This window comes from Scyliorhinus canicula, chromosome 1, assembly GCF_902713615.1.
Source record: "Scyliorhinus canicula chromosome 1, sScyCan1.1, whole genome shotgun sequence".
Taxonomy (NCBI): domain Eukaryota; kingdom Metazoa; phylum Chordata; class Chondrichthyes; order Carcharhiniformes; family Scyliorhinidae; genus Scyliorhinus; species Scyliorhinus canicula.
The window spans coordinates 20,715,396-20,733,399 of record NC_052146.1 but is presented as its reverse complement, the minus strand read 5'-3'; the positions used below and the strand labels follow the sequence as shown (position 1 = coordinate 20,733,399).

Genomic DNA, 18,004 nt, shown 5'->3' with positions numbered 1-18,004 from the left:
AGCTGAAATGTGCACATGACATACTACAATGCGTCAAATTCTGTTTGATATCATTCCTATGAACTTCTTTGGGGTGTTTTAACCACATTAAAGGTGTTATACAAATGCAAAGTGTTGTTGTTGAAGACTTCAAGAGTATCACAGATCTACACTCTTCTATCATATTTCAACCAGTAACACTCTCCTTGACATCCATTATTCCATATGCTTAAATGCACAGATTAGGTTACATGCTGTAACTTCCTCCCAGGTATCCATTATTCTTTATGAATGCATTGATTCAATTACAGTGTGTAACTCCAACCTGCAATACACTACCACTTACAATCCTCAAAGTATACATCTTGACAGAGAATGCCACCAGGATATTCTTTCATGACAGTATAACAACTACACCGGATGCACAGGCACACCACTTTCACAGCATGGTCAACTGGATCTGCAATGGCCACTTGGCCGATTTCTCTGCCCAACCCGCTCCACCTGCTGATGCCAATTGTAACTGTTGTGCCCCAACTTCTGTCTGACTGTGAACAGCTAACTTGGCACAGGCCAGAGACCTACCTGGTCTGTGGGACTCAATTCACACCAGTTGGCGATTTATCTAGACCACCTGGATCTCCAAGCCAAACCCATTCCTACCTTTCTTCTGCGCTCCTCACGGGCAGATTTCAGTTCCTCAGTCTTCTCCTTTGCATCCTGGATGAGAGAACCTGCATCCATCTTCAGTTCCCGCAGCTCCTCTTCAAGGAGATCTTGTTCCTCTTGCAGTAAGAGCTGCAGCTTTTTCCGTCGTTGCTCCAGATTACACAACTTTTCCTGCTTCTGACGGTCCCGGTGATATGCTGTCATGCTGCCAACAAAAGAAAAGTGACTAAATGTTCCCTCCTCACAGCCAGAAACAAATGATCCACTTCACAATGTTCTGGTCCAATAGCTCTGGTAGTCTTACATTCAATTTCCAAACTTAATACCCATTCTCAACTGGCACATGCTCACGTTTTCTCAGAGAAACTGTCTTTAGTTTTGGAAGATATGACAATATTGGCTGAATTTGAACTTGGGTTTCAAAGAGAATTTGAACCAACTATGTAACCCATCCCATACAAGGTCCTTAATAAAATGCATTAAATAGCTACGCACCTGGCTCACTGGGTAAATACACCAACGTGTCTGATATCATTAGACCATAAGACATAGGAGCAGAATTAAGCCACTCAGCCCATCGAGTCTGCTCTGCCATTCAATCATGGTTGATATTTTCTCATCCCCATTCTCCTGCCTTCTCCCCATAACCCCTGATCCCCTTATTGATCAAACACCTATCTATCTCTGTCTTAAAAGCACTCAGTGATTTGGCCTCCAGTGCGGCAAAGTGTACCACAGATTCACCACAAACTGGCTGAAGAAGTTCCTCCTCATCTCTGTTTTAAAGGATCGTCCCTTTAGTCTGAGATTGTGTCCTCTGCTTCTAGTTTTTCCTACAAGTGGAAACATCCTCTCCACGTCCACTCTATCCAGGCCACGCAGTATCCTGCAAGTTTCAATAAGATCCCCCCTCATCTTTCTAAACTCCAACGAGTACAGACCCAGAGTCCTCAACCGTTCCTCATATGACAAGCTCTTCATTCCAGGGATCATTCTTGTGAACCTTCTCTGGACCCTTTCCGAGCCCAGCACATCCTTCCTTTGATACGGGCACCAAAACTGCTCACAATACTCCAAATGGGGTCTGACCACAGCCTTATATAGCCTCAAAAGTACATCCCTGGTCTTTATTCTAGTCCTCTCAACATGAATGCTAACATTGCATTTGCCTTCCTAACTGCCGACTGAACCTGCACATTAACCTCAAGAAGATCGTGAACAAGGACTCCCAAGTCCCTTTGTGCTTCTGATTTCCTAAGCATCTTCCCATTTAGAAGTCTATGCCTCCATTTCTCCTTCCAAAGTGCATAGCCTCACACTTTTCCACATTGTATTCCATCTGCCACTTCTTTGCCCACTCTCCTAGCCTGTCCAAGTCCTTCTGCAGCCGCCTGCTTCCTCAATACTACCTGCCCCGCTACAGATTTTTGTATCATCTGCAAACAGAGTAACAGTGCCTCAGTTCCCTCCTGCAGATCATTAATGTATATTGTGAAATGTTGTGGTCCCAGCACCGGCCCCCGAGGTACACCACGCGTCACCGGTTGCCATCCTGAAAAAGACTCCTTTATCCCCACTCTCTGCCTTCTGCCAGTCAGCCAATCCTCTTTCCATGCCAGGATCTTACCCTTAACACCATGGGCTCTTAACTTATTAAACACCTTGTCAAAGGCCTTTTGGAAATCCAAATAAATCATGTCCACTGGTTCTCCTTTGTCTAACTTCCTTGTTACCTCCTCAAAGAACTCCAACAGATTTGTCAGACATGACCTCCCTTTAACGAAGCCGTGCTGACTCAGTCCTATTTTATCATGCACTTCCAAGTAAACTTTTACCAATGACCGATGTCAGGCTAACTGGCCTATAATTTCCTGTTTTCTGTCTCACTCCCTTCTTAAACAAGGGTGTTACAATAGCCACTTTCCAGTCCTCTGGGACCCTTCCTGCCTCCAGTGATTCCTGAAAGATCATCACCAATGTCCTCAGCTATCTCTTTTAGAACCCTGGGGAGTAGTCCATCCGGTCCAGGTGATTTATCCACCTTCAAACCTTTCTGTTTCCCCAGAACATTTTCCTTAGTAATGGTCACTGCACTCACTTCTGTCCCGATTCTCCTGGAGCTCTGGCATCCCACTGGTGTCTTCCACCATGAAGACTGATGCAAAGTAACTATTCAGTTTGTCTGCTATTTCTTTGTTTCCTATTATTACTTCTCCAGCCACATTTTCCAGTGATCCAATGCCTATTTTTGCCTCTCTCTTACCTTTTATATATTGAAAAAAACTCTTCCTATCTTCCTTTATATTACTAGCTAGCTTGCACTCATACTTCATCTTCTCCCCCCTTATTGCTTTTTTAGTTGTCCTCTGCTCGCTTTTAAAGGCTTTCCAATCCTCTGGCTTCCCACTCCTCGCCACTTTGTGTGCTTTTTCTTTAGCTTTATGCTGTCCTCGATTTTCCTCGTCAGCTATGGATGCCTTTGTCGTCCCCTTAACATGCTTCCTCCTTCTTGGGATGAATTTCTGTTGTGCCTCCCGAATAACCCCCAAAAACACCTGTCAATGCTGTTCCACTGTCTTCCCTGCTAGGCTCCCCTTCCAATCAACTCTGGCCAGCTCCTCCCTCATGTCTTTGCAGTTAGCCTTATTTAATTGTAAAACCGTTACATCTGATTGCAGCTTCTCCCCCTCAAACTGCAGGGTAAATTCTATCATATTGTGGTCACTGCTCCCTGAGGGTTCCTTCACCTTAAGATCCCTAATCAAGTCTGCCTCATTACACATCACTAAATCCTGAATTGCCTGTTCCCTAGTCGGCTCTGTCGCAAGCTGCTCCAAAAAAACATCTCTTAGACATTCCACAAATTCCTTTTCTTGGGATCCACTACCAACCTGATTTTCCCAGTCCACCTGCATATTGAAGCCCCCCATGATGATTGTAATATTGCCTTTTTTACATGCCTTTTCTATCTCCTGATTTATTTTCTGCCCCACATCCTGACTACTGCGAGGGGGCCTGTACATAACGCCATCAGGGTCTTTTTACCTTTGCAATACCTCAACTCTACCCACAGAGATGCTATGCCTTCTGATCCTATATCGCACCTTGCTATCGATTTAACTCCATTCCTTACGAACAATGCAACCCTGCCCCCTTTGCCCATCTGTCTGTCCTTCCAATAGGACACATGAAAAAATGAAATGAAATGAAATGAAATGAAAATCGCTTATTGTCACAAGTAGGCTTCAAATAAAGTTACTGTGAAAAGCCCCTAGTCGCCACATTCCAGCGCCTGTTCGGGGAGGCTGGTACTGGTATATCCTTGTATATTTAGATCCCAACCCTAATCCCCTTGTAGCCACGTCTCTGTGATGCCCACAACATCGTACCAGCCAATTACAATATGCGCAACAAGCTCATTTACTTTGTTCCGCATACGGCGCACATTTAGGTACAACACCCACAATCCTGCATTGACCACCTCCCTTTTAACACTTGTCACTTTTTCCTCTGCCCGAGGGTGATGTTGTTCTTTTATTTTGGTTCTCTATTTCCCCTTCAGTTATTACACCTTCTAAGCTCACATTCTGGTTCCCACCCCTCTGCCATACTAGTTTAAATCATCCCGAGTGAATCTCGCAAATCTCCCAGCCAGGATATCGGTGCCCCTCCAGTTTAGATGCAACCCGTCCTTCTTGTACAGATCCCCCTGCCCCGGAAGAGATTCTAATGGTCCAAAAATCTGAAACCCTCCCTCCTACACCATCAGCTTAGCCACGTGTTTAGCTGCACTATCCTCCTATTTCTAGCCTCACTGGCATGTGGCACAGGGAGTAATCCTGAGATTACAACCCGAGATGTGCTGCTTTTTAGCTTACTCCCTGAACTCCTTCTGCAGGACCTCATCACTCTTCCTGCCTATGTCGTTAGTACCTATGTATACTACAAGCTCTGGCTGTTCACCCTCCCCCTTCAGGATGTCCTGTGTTCGTTCAGAGACATCCTTGACCCTGGCACCAGGGAGGCAACATACCATCCTGGAGTGTCTTTCACGTCCACAGAAGCACCTATCTGTGGCCCTTACTATAGAGTCCCCTATAACTATCGCTCTCCTGCACTTTGCCCTCCCCTGCTGAGCAACAGAGCCAGTTGTGGTGCCACTGTTCTGCTTTCTGTTGTTTTCCCCTGATAGGCTATCCCCTCAATAGTATCCAAAACGGTATACCTGTTAAGAGAGGGGGACAGCCACAGAGGATTGCTGCGCTGACTGCCTGCCCTTTCTAGCAGTCACCCATCTGTCTGCCTGCCCTTGGGTGTGACAACGTCTCTATAACTCCTATCTATGACGCTTTCCGCCACCTGCATGCTCCTAAGTGCATCCAATTGCTGCTCCAACCGAACCACGTGGTCTGCGAGGAGCTGCCATTGGTTACATTTGCTGCAGATGTAGTCGACCGGAATGCTGGAAGTGTCACAGATCTGCCAGATCTCACAGTTGGAGCACTGCACCCCGCTGAGTGACATTTAAGCACAAGTTAATTAATTTAAAATAAATACTTGAATTATTGTTAGATTGAGTTACAATTAACTATATGGCCCTGACACGAGACTTTTACTGTTAAATTAAATACAAGGGCATACAGGTCAGAGAAGGAAGAGATTTGATCCTTGCTCCACACTGTCTTTGCTGTTCGTAGCTTGATCAGCAATCGTGATTTTCACAGTAACGTCATTGCAGTGTTAATGTAAGCCTACTTGTGACACGAATAAAGATTATTATTAATAATGCCAGAACCCTGGACTATGGCGGGGAAGAGGAGTCATCCTGGTTCTTGCTGGTGACACTTACGAATTCTCACTCATTACTACTTCAAGGAAACTTAAGAACATTGGCTTGGCTGTGACATGGCAATGTTAGAATAGCCCATTCATTTCCTAGGCATACTAAATGAACAATAGAGGTCCTCTAGATCTCTGCTATCATATCCCAGCAACAGTCAGCTCCACTTGAAAAGAAGAGAAAATACTAGAACACAGACCAACCATCTACTATGTCATTACCCATTTTTAAACACGCATCTTTGCCACCCCTCACTCAAAGAGATGCCCGACTCCTTGTTCTCACTAGCAGGTGGTCTCCTAATTATAAACACAGACTTTTGTTTTCTACCTTTGCTGGTAAGACTGTCTTGAACTCCACTGCGCCTGTTTACTGCTCCGGACATCATGTTTTTTGAAGTACTGATGGTGCAGCTCCCACTGCGTGCGAAGGCGCTCCTCCTGATCCCGCTGATGAACAATGTGCTGTTCCAGCACTCGACTCCGGCTACTCCACCTGGATGGCATTGTAGGTAAAGCCATCTCTGGGACCTAGGGAATCAAATCAAAGCTCGCACTCACAGCACGTTAAAAATTAGTGTTCTGCAATTAGCCATAGAACAGTACAGCACAGAACAGGCCCTTCGGCCCTCAATGTTGTGCCGAGCCATGATCACCCTACTCAAACCCATGTATCCACCCTATACCCGTAACCCAACAACCCCCCCTTAACCTTACTTTTATTAGGACACTACGGGCAATTTATCATGGCCAATCCACCTAACCCGCACATCTTTGGACTGTGGGAGGAAACCGGAGCACCCGGAGGAAACCCACGCACACAGGGGGAGGACGTGCAGACGTGCAGACTCCACACAGACAGTGACCCAGCCGGGAATCGAACCTGGGACCCTGGAGCTGTGAAGCATTTATGCTAACCACCATGCTACCCTGCTGCCCCGAATTCTGAATGTTCAAAAGAGAACCATTGTTATGTTTTCTCTAATCATCTCCCTTAATATGTCTGACAAGCACTAACTTGTGGAATTCAGATTTAACAAAAGCCCGTATTAACTTGCTCAACTACTAGTCTATTGAGCAAGAAGTGACAGTGATTACAAGTGAGCGTTCCAATTTATATGATGGGTCTAGTTTAGCACAGTGGGCTAAGCAGCTGGCTTGTAATGCAGAACAATGCCAGCAGCGCGGGTTCAATTCTGATACCAGTTTCCTTGAACAGGCGCTGGAATGTGGTGACTAGGGGGCATTTCACAGTAACTTCATTGAAGCCTACTTGTGGCAAGAAGCGATTATTATTATATCATATCTGAGCCCAGATCCAATCGATACTTCCAAATTTTGTCATTTAATTTTACCTATTTATTTCACACAATTTCAATTAGTTGGGAAGAGATTAATCTTCTTCGGCAGCAATGTGTCTGGGGAGACAATGATTTGCACTCTGGTGGTCAACTCTGTGTTAAGCGTTCCCTGGTGTGGCTGAGGAGCCTGCTCTGGCAATGGCATGTGCTACTGCATTTGCTGAAGCAGAAGGCCGAGAAGGTGCAGGGTTCTGTCTTTTCTGGGTCCTCTTCTTGGTCAAATTAAGTTTCCATTTCACCTCACCTCTTCCAATACCCCCTCCAGTCAGGCTTCCTCCATAGAATCATAGAATTTACAGTGTAGAAGGAGGCAATTCGGCCGATCGAGTCTATACCCGCCTTTGGAAAGAGCACCCTACCTAAGCCCACACCTCCACCCGTAACCCCACCTACCCTCTTTTGGACACTAAGGGCAATTTAGCTTGGCCGATCTGTTATACATTTAGCTACTGTTGTATAAAGAGTCAAAGTCCTTTAATTTACTTCAACAGACTCTGCACAAAACTCTAACATCACATCACCTGACACAAAGGCCACCTGAAGCCCCTTTACATATCAGTGTCAATTATTGGATACTTAACATAAACAAGACAACTAAATGGAATGTCTCTTAACCTATTTATTAACAGTCTCCCCTTCCTTGAAGAAAAATCTAATTAGGTGAAAACAAAATTACAAGAAACTCAAAAACACACATGCAATTTCCCCCCTTTTTTCATTTTTGGAAGAAAAAAAGTCACAGAAACAGGTGCCCTTCATTAACAATATCCAAAAGTTTCTGTGAGCTAGCCCCTCTTTTGTAAAACAGTCTGACAATTGATAGCTACTGTCAACCCATTTAATTTTTGCTATTTCCCCTGTTCAACATCTGCTTCAATCTTGCGATGTCTATCCTTAACCTTTTTTCATTGACACTTTTTGTGGAGTGCACATTTTCCCACAGGGATTTATTGTCAATGTGACAATATTACCCAAATCCCCTAATCCCAAAATTTCTGTCAATATCTGAGATATATAAACGGCCATATCTACCGCCTCTACAAGGCTTAATGTCTCAGCAGCTAAAGTGCTTTTGACCACTCTCCTTATATTCTTTGTTTCCCACAAGAGGGCAACATTTACCATTGTTCCACAAAAGGAAAATTATAAAACCTCCTGCGCTTGAAACCCTATCACAAAATTTGCACAGGACACATCACTATAAACTATGAGTTTCAAGTGCCTACGGTCACCTAAAACTGGGAATCTCAAAACACACTCCTGCATTTTTAGTTTGACCAACGCTTTATTTGCTCTTATTATGTCTTCCACTTTGGGATCATTCATTTTTGTACTCAACTGTAAGACATCAAAACTCACATCCGGTCTAGTCTGTCTACCTAACCAATTCAGTTGCCCAATTAAACTTCACAGTTGCTCTTTTTCCATCTTTGAAACCATTGTGTCTTATTGTGAGACCCGGCCATGACTAATTGCTGTTGGGCTGTTGCTTTCCAAATAAGATTGCTGACGTAAAGTTGTCCCTAACTTCGTCGGTCCGATTTCCAGTCCAATATATTTAAATGCACCGGAAGCCTGACTTCCAACCCTGAATTCTTTCCTCAAACCAGAGATTATAATAGCTTCAAAATCACTAGTCCCATCCCACAAAAAATCATTGGCATGGATCATAAAGATGCCAGAAAGATTTTCTTTATAGTGCCAGTAAAACATTGCCGGATCTGCTTTCAACTGGCAACAGCCTAACTTTAACAAAACTGACCTTACCGAAAAATACCAGACTCTCGACGCATCATTTAATCCATATACACATTTGTTCAACTTAGAGTACCCCTTCTGTGTTAGCTGCCTCTTTAGGAGGAAGGAAAGAAATGTCTCTCTGGAGCTGATGCCCCTGCAAGAAGGTAGCTTTTATATCTATAGATTTGGTTTCCCATGCCTTTGTGGCTAATAAAGCCAAGAAGATCTTTAAAATAACCTTTCCTGCCGCAGGTGAATCTACCTTTAAATCCTGATCTTCTAAGTTTTCTTCAAATCCCCTCGCCACAAGCCTGGCCTTTGCCTTATAAGTTCCATCCAGAAGAACCTTTTCCGTGCAAATCCATCTGTGGGATAGAGCTCTTTGTCCCCTAATATATATACCCCAAATTCACTCCAACTATGCAGTTCTTGCTGTTTGGCACCTTTGATAACTTTTTGATCTCACTTATTGGAAGGCACCGAAATCTCACATGCATGTGGGCTTCTACTCCTATTAGTATTTATTGTCTTACTCATGTTCCAAGACCTTGATAAACTACATCCCCTCTCCCGCCTGGTATCTCGTTCTGTACTACTATTGCTTAATCTTTCCCTTCTGTTGTGGGATGTCCTTTCAATAGAGCTTGATCTTTTCCTGTGGACCTGTTCACTATCCAATGTACTATCGGAACTGGTACTGTGTTTCTCTGCCCTCCATTTTAGAATTTTGTGTTCCCAATCCATTGTCTTGACTCTTTCCCCTGAATGCTGTACATTCAACCAATGTTTATACTTTCCAGTAGCCTTCCCTGTTCTACTAATACCAGTTGCATCCTGCCATTGACTAGACCCTCAGGCAAGTATGTCGCTTTTGTACCAACTTTTGGCAGTTGTCCTTTTGGAAAAATGGTCTGTTTTAAATCATCAGAAGTGTTGTGTTCCTCTACAGAAACCCTGACTATATCAGTTAACTGGTCTTCATAATTCTGTAACACATGCGTACCAGATGACCCTGGTTCCTCGTCATGTCTGTCTGCTCTGTCTAAATTTGAAAATTTGTAATCTGTACCCATTATCCTTGATAAATGTACCCTAACAGTTTGATTGCCATGTTGCAAAATAATTGTTTTGCCATCTATGCCTATGATCTTCCCTGAGCCTTTCCAATCATTAAAATTGTCTTTTATTGTATACAATGTCTCCTTGCTGAAAAACAGTATCTGATGGCCGTTTATTATGCCTCAAAGCTCTGCGAATTCTTTCAGACTTCTGCTTCCAAAAAAGCTTTTCTACTGCTATGTAATGCATTTAAATGCTCAGCAAAGGCAGAGCTAATTGTAGTCCCTTCCCAAGCTGGAGGCTGGTCATCCAAAATGGACAGAATTTTAGGATTTCTACCAAACACTAATTGATAGGAACTACAGCCCCCAAACATCTGCAATGAATTCTTTGCATGTACCGCCCATGCTAAAGCTGAATTTAGCTTACAGTTTGGTCTATCTGCCCAAATCTTCCGGAGCATGGTTTCTTACACACACACACCATTACTAAATGGGCTTTCTGCAGCTGTATTCATAACTGTGATATTCACGTTTTCACGACATATCCTTAAACTCATCATTAGCAAATTCTCCCCCATTGTCCGGAACAAATTTGCCGGTGGGCCCATTCCTGTCCCTATCCATTTTTCCACGATTTGATCCAGAATTACTCTCTTTTCTTTACTTCGTACAATCGTTGATGGTCTAAATCTGGTTGCTAAATCTACAAAATGCAAAATAAATATATTATTGGCTTTATCTCAGACCCTAAAGTCAATGGCCAGAATGTCATTAAAATCCCTGGCCAAAGGTAGGGTTACTATCGGTCGTGCTGGTGTCCTTCTGTACTTCCACAAACTTCACAGCGATCACTAACCTGTTCTATTAGCTTAGTATAGTCTTCATCCCTTACCCCTGCATCCTTTAATGAATTTTTCAGCCTCCGAAGAGCCGGATGCGCAAATTACCTATACAGTTTTAATACAAGCTTTTTATCAGCTAAAGCCCCATTTTCAACTGCCATTAACACATCCTTAACAACTGTACTTGAAATATTATTTGTCAGTAATGGAACACAATAGTGTCCTGACTGTGTAATTGTAAGCCTACCGTCTTAACAAAAACTGTTGCCTTATCCTGTTCCATATCTAGTTTCATGTGTGCTTTCTTCATCGACGGTCTGCTCAGAAGCAAAGATATCTCACTTGATACAACATCCGTGCTAATGAAATGATTCACTCTGGCAATATTGCAAGGGATCACCACTCTTTTAAGCAACTTCAGAGTATCATCCCCAAACCTGAAACTTGTGGAACTTTCAAATTCCTTAACCTTGTTACGATTTTCAGCATTCAAGGAGTCCAGGTAACATTTTAACCAGTCAATTCCACACACAGTAGATGTGCACCCACTGTCCAATATGAGTCTAACTCTTCCAATTCCAGCTCAGAAAACACTTTGCTCTGGATTTTACTGTCATAGGGTATAGAAAGAGCCAATGCTATACCTTGTTTCCTCTTTCCCAAGGCAGTTACCTTAGTCCACATAACTACTGCACTTCTCCATTAGTCATACGATCCCCTTTCAGAAAATAAGGGGGGGGTAGTCATATCCAGCCATCTTTATCCTAGGTTCAGCCATATATCTTTGGTTTTTCTTCTCTTCTCACTCAATCATTGGTTTGGTCTGGAAAAGTTGTATTTTTCAACCCTTCACATTTGCACAGCAACCATCCTCTGCTACCATTTGTTATACGTTTAGCTGCTGTTGTATAAAGAGTCAAAGGTTCTGCTCCTTTTTCACAAACACCTTTAATTTACTTCAACAGACTCTGCACAAAACTCGAACATCACAAGGCACAAAGGCCACCTGAAGCCCCTTTACATATCAGTGTCAATTATTGGATTCTAAACATAAATGAGACAACTAACTGGAATGTCTCTTAACCCATCACTAAACATGATCCACCTAACCTGCATATCGTTGGACTGTGGGAGGAAACCGGAGCAGGCATGGGGAGAATGTGGAGACTGCGCAGTGAAGTCCCTAGATGACTGTCTTCCGGTTGCTCCTCTCAATGTCTGCTACCTTCATAAAGATTAGACACGTGGCTTAACTCTGCTTCAATCCTTGTTTTTCAACTACTCTATTTATTTATGGCTTTTGGTCATTCATTCATACCAGAAGGCCATTGCTGAGATGGTTAACCATTGCTTATTGTCTGTCCAGGGCACAAGGATTCAGTTATGTGAATGGTAGAAACAAAACTGAATGACTCCATCCTTCCGAAACAAACAAGAATGCTGGAAAACCTCAAAAGGTCCGTCAGCATCTGTAGGACGAGAGAACAGAGTAAATGCTTTGAGTCCATTTGGCTCTTCATTGGAACTGAGGGGGAAATTCTGTTAGATATTATACTGCAGCTGGAAGAGATTGCAGAGTGCAGCAATCATAAGGGGCGGAAGAGGGGGAAAGAGATAAAAATGCTATGAGGTATTTAAAAAAGGGTGAGGGGGTTAAGAGCAGAAACATCAGTCTAAAGTTGTTGAACTCCATGTTGATCAATGTCCATCCTTCCCATGTCTGGGGAAAGCATTTTTAAAAAATATTTTTATTGGCATTTTCCAATTCTTACAGTATAACATATAAAGCATATCATATTTATCTTCCCTGTTGATAGTCGGGCTCCTGCCCCCTTTCATCCTGGACGTTACATCCCGAACAGATGCGGAATGTGGCGTCTAGGGGCTTTTTACAGTAACTTAATTGGAGTGCTAATGTAAGCCTGCTTGTGACAATAAAGGTTATTATTACTGTACCTCGCTCTTTTCCTATGCGGTTCCTAGTGTTGTCTTTGTGGGTTCGCTTGGGGGGGGGTGAGGGTCTCCCCCCCCCTTTCCCATGTCTCTCTTTGCTACTCCCCTGGGTTCCTTCCTTTCCTTCTCTCCCTGCCCCACTACTCATCTCTGCTTTGTGTGCTCCTGTCTGTCCTCATCAGCACCCGCCTCCCGACCCCCCTTACTTTCTAATCAATGTTGGCTTTGAACATATCTTGGAACAAACTGATGAATAGCCCCCACGCTTTGTGGAAGCCCTCGTCTGACCCTTGGATGCGTTACTTGATCTTCTCCAGGTGGAGAAATACCGACAGGTCTGCCAGCCAGTCTGCAGCTGTGGGTAGTACTACTGATCACAAGCCAGCTGGATTCTCCTGCGTGCGATTAAGGAAGCAAAAGCAAGGGCGTCAGTCCTCTTCCCCATATGTAGTTCTGGCTGGTCCAAAACCCTGAAGACTGCCATTCTCGAGCATGGGTCCACCCTCACCCCCACAACCTTGGTCATCGCTTTGAAGAAAGTTGTCCAGAACCCGGCAAGTCTGGGGCAGGCTTAGAACAAATGGGCATGGTTGGCCAGGCCTCCCTGGCACGTTTTGTGTTTATCCTCCACTTCCAAGAAGAACATGTTCATTCGGGTTCTAGTTGGTGAGCTCTTTAAACTGCATGAGACTTAGCCCAGCGCAGGAGTGGGCTTCGCTCCAGAGTCCCTAACCCACTTACATCCCGAGTGTGTCTTCCCATGTAAAAAAAAATTCAGAGTGCCCAATTATTTTTTTTTCAATTAAGGGGCAATTTAGCATGGCCAATTCACCTAACCTGCACATATTTGGCTTGTGGGGGCGAAACCCACGCAAACACGGGGAGAATGTGCAAACTCAATACAGAGAGTGACCCAGGGCCGGTATTTGAACCTGGGTCCTCAGTGTCGGAGGTAACAGTGCTAACCACTGTGCCGCATGCTGCTCGTCTTTTCATTTCTGCCAAGCTCCGTCCAATGGTTTCCTTGTCCTTTCCAGAAGTCGTCCGTAGATGTCCCCACAGCTCCCCCTCTCGTTGCTGGCCCTGTTAGGACATAGAACATACAATGCAGAAGGAGGCCATTCGGTCTATCGAGTCTGCATTGACCCACTTAATCCTTCACTTCCTCCCTATCCCCATAACCCCATCTAACCTTTTTGGACACGAAGGGCAATTTATCATGGCCAATCCACCTAACCTGAACTTCTTTGGACTGTGGGAGGAAACCAGAGCACCCACTTCTTTGGACTGTGGGAGGAAACCAGAGCACCCGGAGGAAACCCACGCAGACACAGGGAGAACGTGCAGACTCTGCACAGACAGTGACCCAAGCCGGGAGTCGAACCTGAGAACCTGGCGCTGTGAAGCCACAGAGCTATCCACTTTTGCTACCGTGCTGCCCAAGCAAAATAATCAATTAGCTCCTCGAGAGGGGGCATGGTTGCACAGTGGGGGTCGTCTTCACAGCGCCAGGGACCTGGGTTCGATTCCCGGCTTGGGTCACTGTCTGAGTGGAGTCTGCACGTTTCCCCGTGTCTGCGTGGGTTTCCTTCAGGTGCTCCGGTTTCCTCCCACAGTCCAAAGATGTACAGGTTAGGTGGATTGGTCACACTAAATTGTCCCATGGTGTCTAAATGTTAGGTAGGGTGGTTAGTTTACAGGCTTAGGTAGGGTGATCTTTCAGGGTCCGGTGTAGACTCGATGTGCCGAATGGCCTCCTTTTGCACTGTAAATTGTATGATTCTATGAGTTGAATCCCGGCCATAGCCCAAACTGCCCCACTGCCTCAATGAGCTACTTCTACTCGATTCTATAGAAGGCCTTTACTGCGTCCAGGGAGACGATCACCTCTGGTGTTCTCTCTCCGGATTGGGGGTCAGAATCACAATCAGCAGCCCCCTGATATTCGCATGGGGAAAGCATTTTGATTGAAACTGAGATGGGGATTCCGGCAGGTCACTGGGAGAGCGCTATGAGGTTATGGCTTTACACCAGTGTTGAAGGATGTTGCTGCCGGACAATCCAGCCACACTGGCACTGACGGTTAGACCACTGGAGCCCATCATAACGTGACAGTAATAGACAGTGAACACAGGAACAATCCCTTCTCAGCACTGACTGCCTCCGTCACTTCAAAGTCCCATTAACGTTGGGAGTCCTCCCCCCTCCCGTTATTATTTTTCTTTTAGCCTTTAAAGGGTTTATTTCAGCTACAGAGAGATGCTGCGGGCCAGACCTGCAATAGCCACAGACAGGGCCTCAGCCGCGGCGAGCTTCCCCACAGGGGCAGAGAGGAACAAGATGTCTGCTCCCAAAGGCGTCCGACACTCAGGCTGGGCCTCCGCCTCCTCTCCGCTGCCTCGACCCTCTCCTCCGCCGCCTCGACCCTCCTCTCCGCCGATCCCAGTCAACTCCGACCGTTGGTCGCCGTACGCGTCGCTCATGGCAACCAGGAGCACTTCCGGCGCAGTCTACGGATCCCTCATGCGTTCAGAACTCCTCAAACGCGCTTTCGAAACAGCAGCTCAGAGCTCTCCAAGCCTCTCTCCCTTCCAACACACGGGGAAGAGTCCCTTCAGTTCACTAAGCAATTGATGTGCCGCTTTCTGTTTTTGGTGGGCGTTTATTGATATTCATATTTATATATATATTTAAGATAGATTTAACCATAGAAAAAGAAATGAGAAAAATTGGAGTTTTCCAGAACCCACTTTGGGACCAAATACTGAGCATCAGGCTGGAAGAGGGACAGACATGTGTCAAGTGAAGAGAAGGGTACCACCGCCGGAATTATTCAATCCGTACACAGAACAAATATCCAAGATTAGATGTACCGCCAGGGGTTAAAAGTTGGAGGCAGGAATATAACAAACAAGCTGATGATATAACGCTCTGTTTGCAGAATTGGTAGGAACCTGACAAAATATTTGATGCACAATCAATGGACACGAAACGTAGGTGAAGTCCGAAACGAAAGGCTTCAATCAGCAAGAAGTGAGCCCAGCAGCAGACGTACAGAAATAGCCTGGCTGCCGGGGTACACGGGTTCTTATACCTCGCCTCATAGGCGGAGCTACCTTCCTCTCGACCAATAAGAATACAGAGAACACGATGCTTGGGCCAATGGGCAGCAAGCCCTCTGCACCAATGGCAGCTCACACTCCCAGGTACCGTAATACCCCTAGTCATACTACCACAATATTGTAGGTGAAATAAAATCCAAACGTTTAGAATATGGAATGAGTAGTAACTCCAAAAGGACATTAGAAGAAACTAGAGTGAAGTTTCAAGCTAATTATGTCACACTTGTCATGACAATGGATCATAGCACCAGACTACTTATGGACATTTTGAACTTTTAAGTATGATGTGTGTTTTTTAAAAAGGACATATAAGCAAAAACTGGCTGAGACTGCAAAGTAACCACATGCTGTAATTCCTATGTGGATTGCATTTCACCAATTTGTCCAGAGAGAACAGAATGTTGCACCATTTTTAGACGGACACTTCAAGGGAAGGGATGCAATGTAAGAGGTAGGGATGGAATGCAAAACTAAACTGTAATCTCCTGTGGAGATCATGGAGGCTGAATACTATTTCAGCAGAACCATCTCCTGTAAGTTATATCCCAGATTGTGGAAGTGATGTGAGTTGAAAGAAAATACATGTTTGTGTTTTTCCCCTTACAAGAAGGCCCAAGAAAAGTGGTTAAAAACCAACTGCAACTCTGGTCTCTGGGTGCTAACCTGGCACTCTAGTTCTACTGCACTAGTGTGTGCTGTGAAGGCCACAGCTGATGAACATCCACAAGGCATCCCTGTGCTTGCAGGTAAAAAAATGTCTCTCTGATTGCTGGAAGCAAGTCACAAGTCAGCAAAGCCACAGTTGAAAAGGAAACGGAACAACTCCTATCAGTTAACCTGTTGGACCAAGTATCTCTAAACCAACTGCTCAACTTCCAAAGTCAGCATTATGGGAATCAATCAACTTAATAGCTGCAAAGTTTCAACATCTACTCCTCACGGACAAGTCAGAGATTGATTTATATACATTTTTATTTCATTTCTAATTTGTGTGTAAGTGCGTTGCATTTTTGTGGTGAACCACTGTACACCTGTATTAGGGGATGTAAGGTAGAACCTGTACTACAGGTTCGCCGGTAGCCCCTGCTGGCTAGCTCCGCCCAGTAGGAGCTGTATAAATATGCGTGTCCTCCATTGATCTGCAATTTCGCCAGCTGCAGCAGGAGGCCACCCATCTGACTGCAATAAAACCACAGTTGTACCCAATCTGAGTCTTTGTGCAATTGATCGTGCATCAATTTATTGCAGTCAGATTTTCGAAAAGATGGATATCAGAATCAAACCAGATCACCTGCAGCTGGATCCGCACTCACCAGAAAGGACTTTAATCGCTGGCTAGCTTGCTTCGAGGCTTGCATCAACGAAGCGAACCCCACACCGACGGAGGCTCAGAAGATAGAGGTCCTGTATTCCAGGTTCAGCTCAAGCGTGTTCCCATTGATCCAGGACGCCCCGAATTACGCGGAAGCCTTGGCACTCCTAAAAGAGAACTACGCACAGAAAGCGAAGACGCGCTTCGCCAGGCACGTACTCGCCACTCGCTCTCAACTCCCCGGTGAGCCCATCGAAGACTTCTGGCGGCCCCTAATCCCACTCGTCCGGGACTGTGACTGCCAGGCCGTTACGGCCACCGAACATTCTAATCTCCTCATGCACGATGGGTTCGTAACGGGGATTGGGTCGGACCTCATCCGACTACGACTGCTGGAAGGGACCACGCTCGACCTAGCGGAGACAAAAACATTAGCGCTCTCCATGACCGTCGCCTCCCGTAATGTTCAGGTCGACCCCTCTCGCCGCGCGGCCCACCCCTCCTATCCTTCCTGGAGCCCACAAACGACCCCCCCAGCTGGGGCCCTGCCTAGCCAACACGCCTGCGCCGCACGCCAGTCCCCTGCCAGCTAGCTCCGCCCAGTAGGAGCTGTATACATATATATACTTTTTTTAAAAAATAATTTTTATTCAAATTTTCACAAAATATCAATAACAGAAAATACTAAAAACAGAAAGAACAAACCACTGTATACAAAAAAGAAGAAATAAATTAACGCCCATCATTAGCAAAGAACAAATATACACGTCCCTTCAGCCCAAAACAAAAAGACGCCCCCCCCCCCCCCCCCCCCCCGTCCCCCCCCCCCCCCCCCCCCCCCCCCCGTCCCCCCCGGGTTGCTGTTGCTTCTGGCCTTTTTCTACCGTTCTGCCAGGAAATCTAGGAATGGTTGCCACCTCCTGAAGAACCCCTGCACTGATCACCTTAGGGCAAATTTCACCCTCTCCAATTTAATAAACCCCGCCATATCGTTGATCCAGGCCTCCACGCTTGGGGACCTCGCATCCTTCCACTGAAGAAGAATCCTCCGCCAGGCTACTAGGGACGCAAAGGCCAGAATACCGGCCTCTTTCGCCTCCTGCACTCCCGGCTCCTCTGCAACCCC

General features: G+C 45.4%; 1 protein-coding gene across 1 annotated transcript in view; it reads right to left on the bottom strand.

The window, feature by feature from the left end:
* Positions 1-14,921, bottom strand: part of LOC119976530 (trichoplein, keratin filament binding) — a 53,003-nt gene extending 38,082 nt beyond the window's left edge. Inside the window, exons 1-3 of the mRNA XM_038817129.1 lie at positions 14,720-14,921; positions 5,819-6,018; positions 643-853 (exon numbers count right to left, since the gene is read on the bottom strand). Coding sequence (XP_038673057.1) covers positions 643-853; positions 5,819-6,009 — 402 coding nt within the window. The 5' untranslated portion in view covers positions 6,010-6,018; positions 14,720-14,921. The remainder of the gene's footprint in view (positions 1-642; positions 854-5,818; positions 6,019-14,719) is intronic.
* Between the last annotated feature and the right edge of the window lie 3,083 nt (positions 14,922-18,004).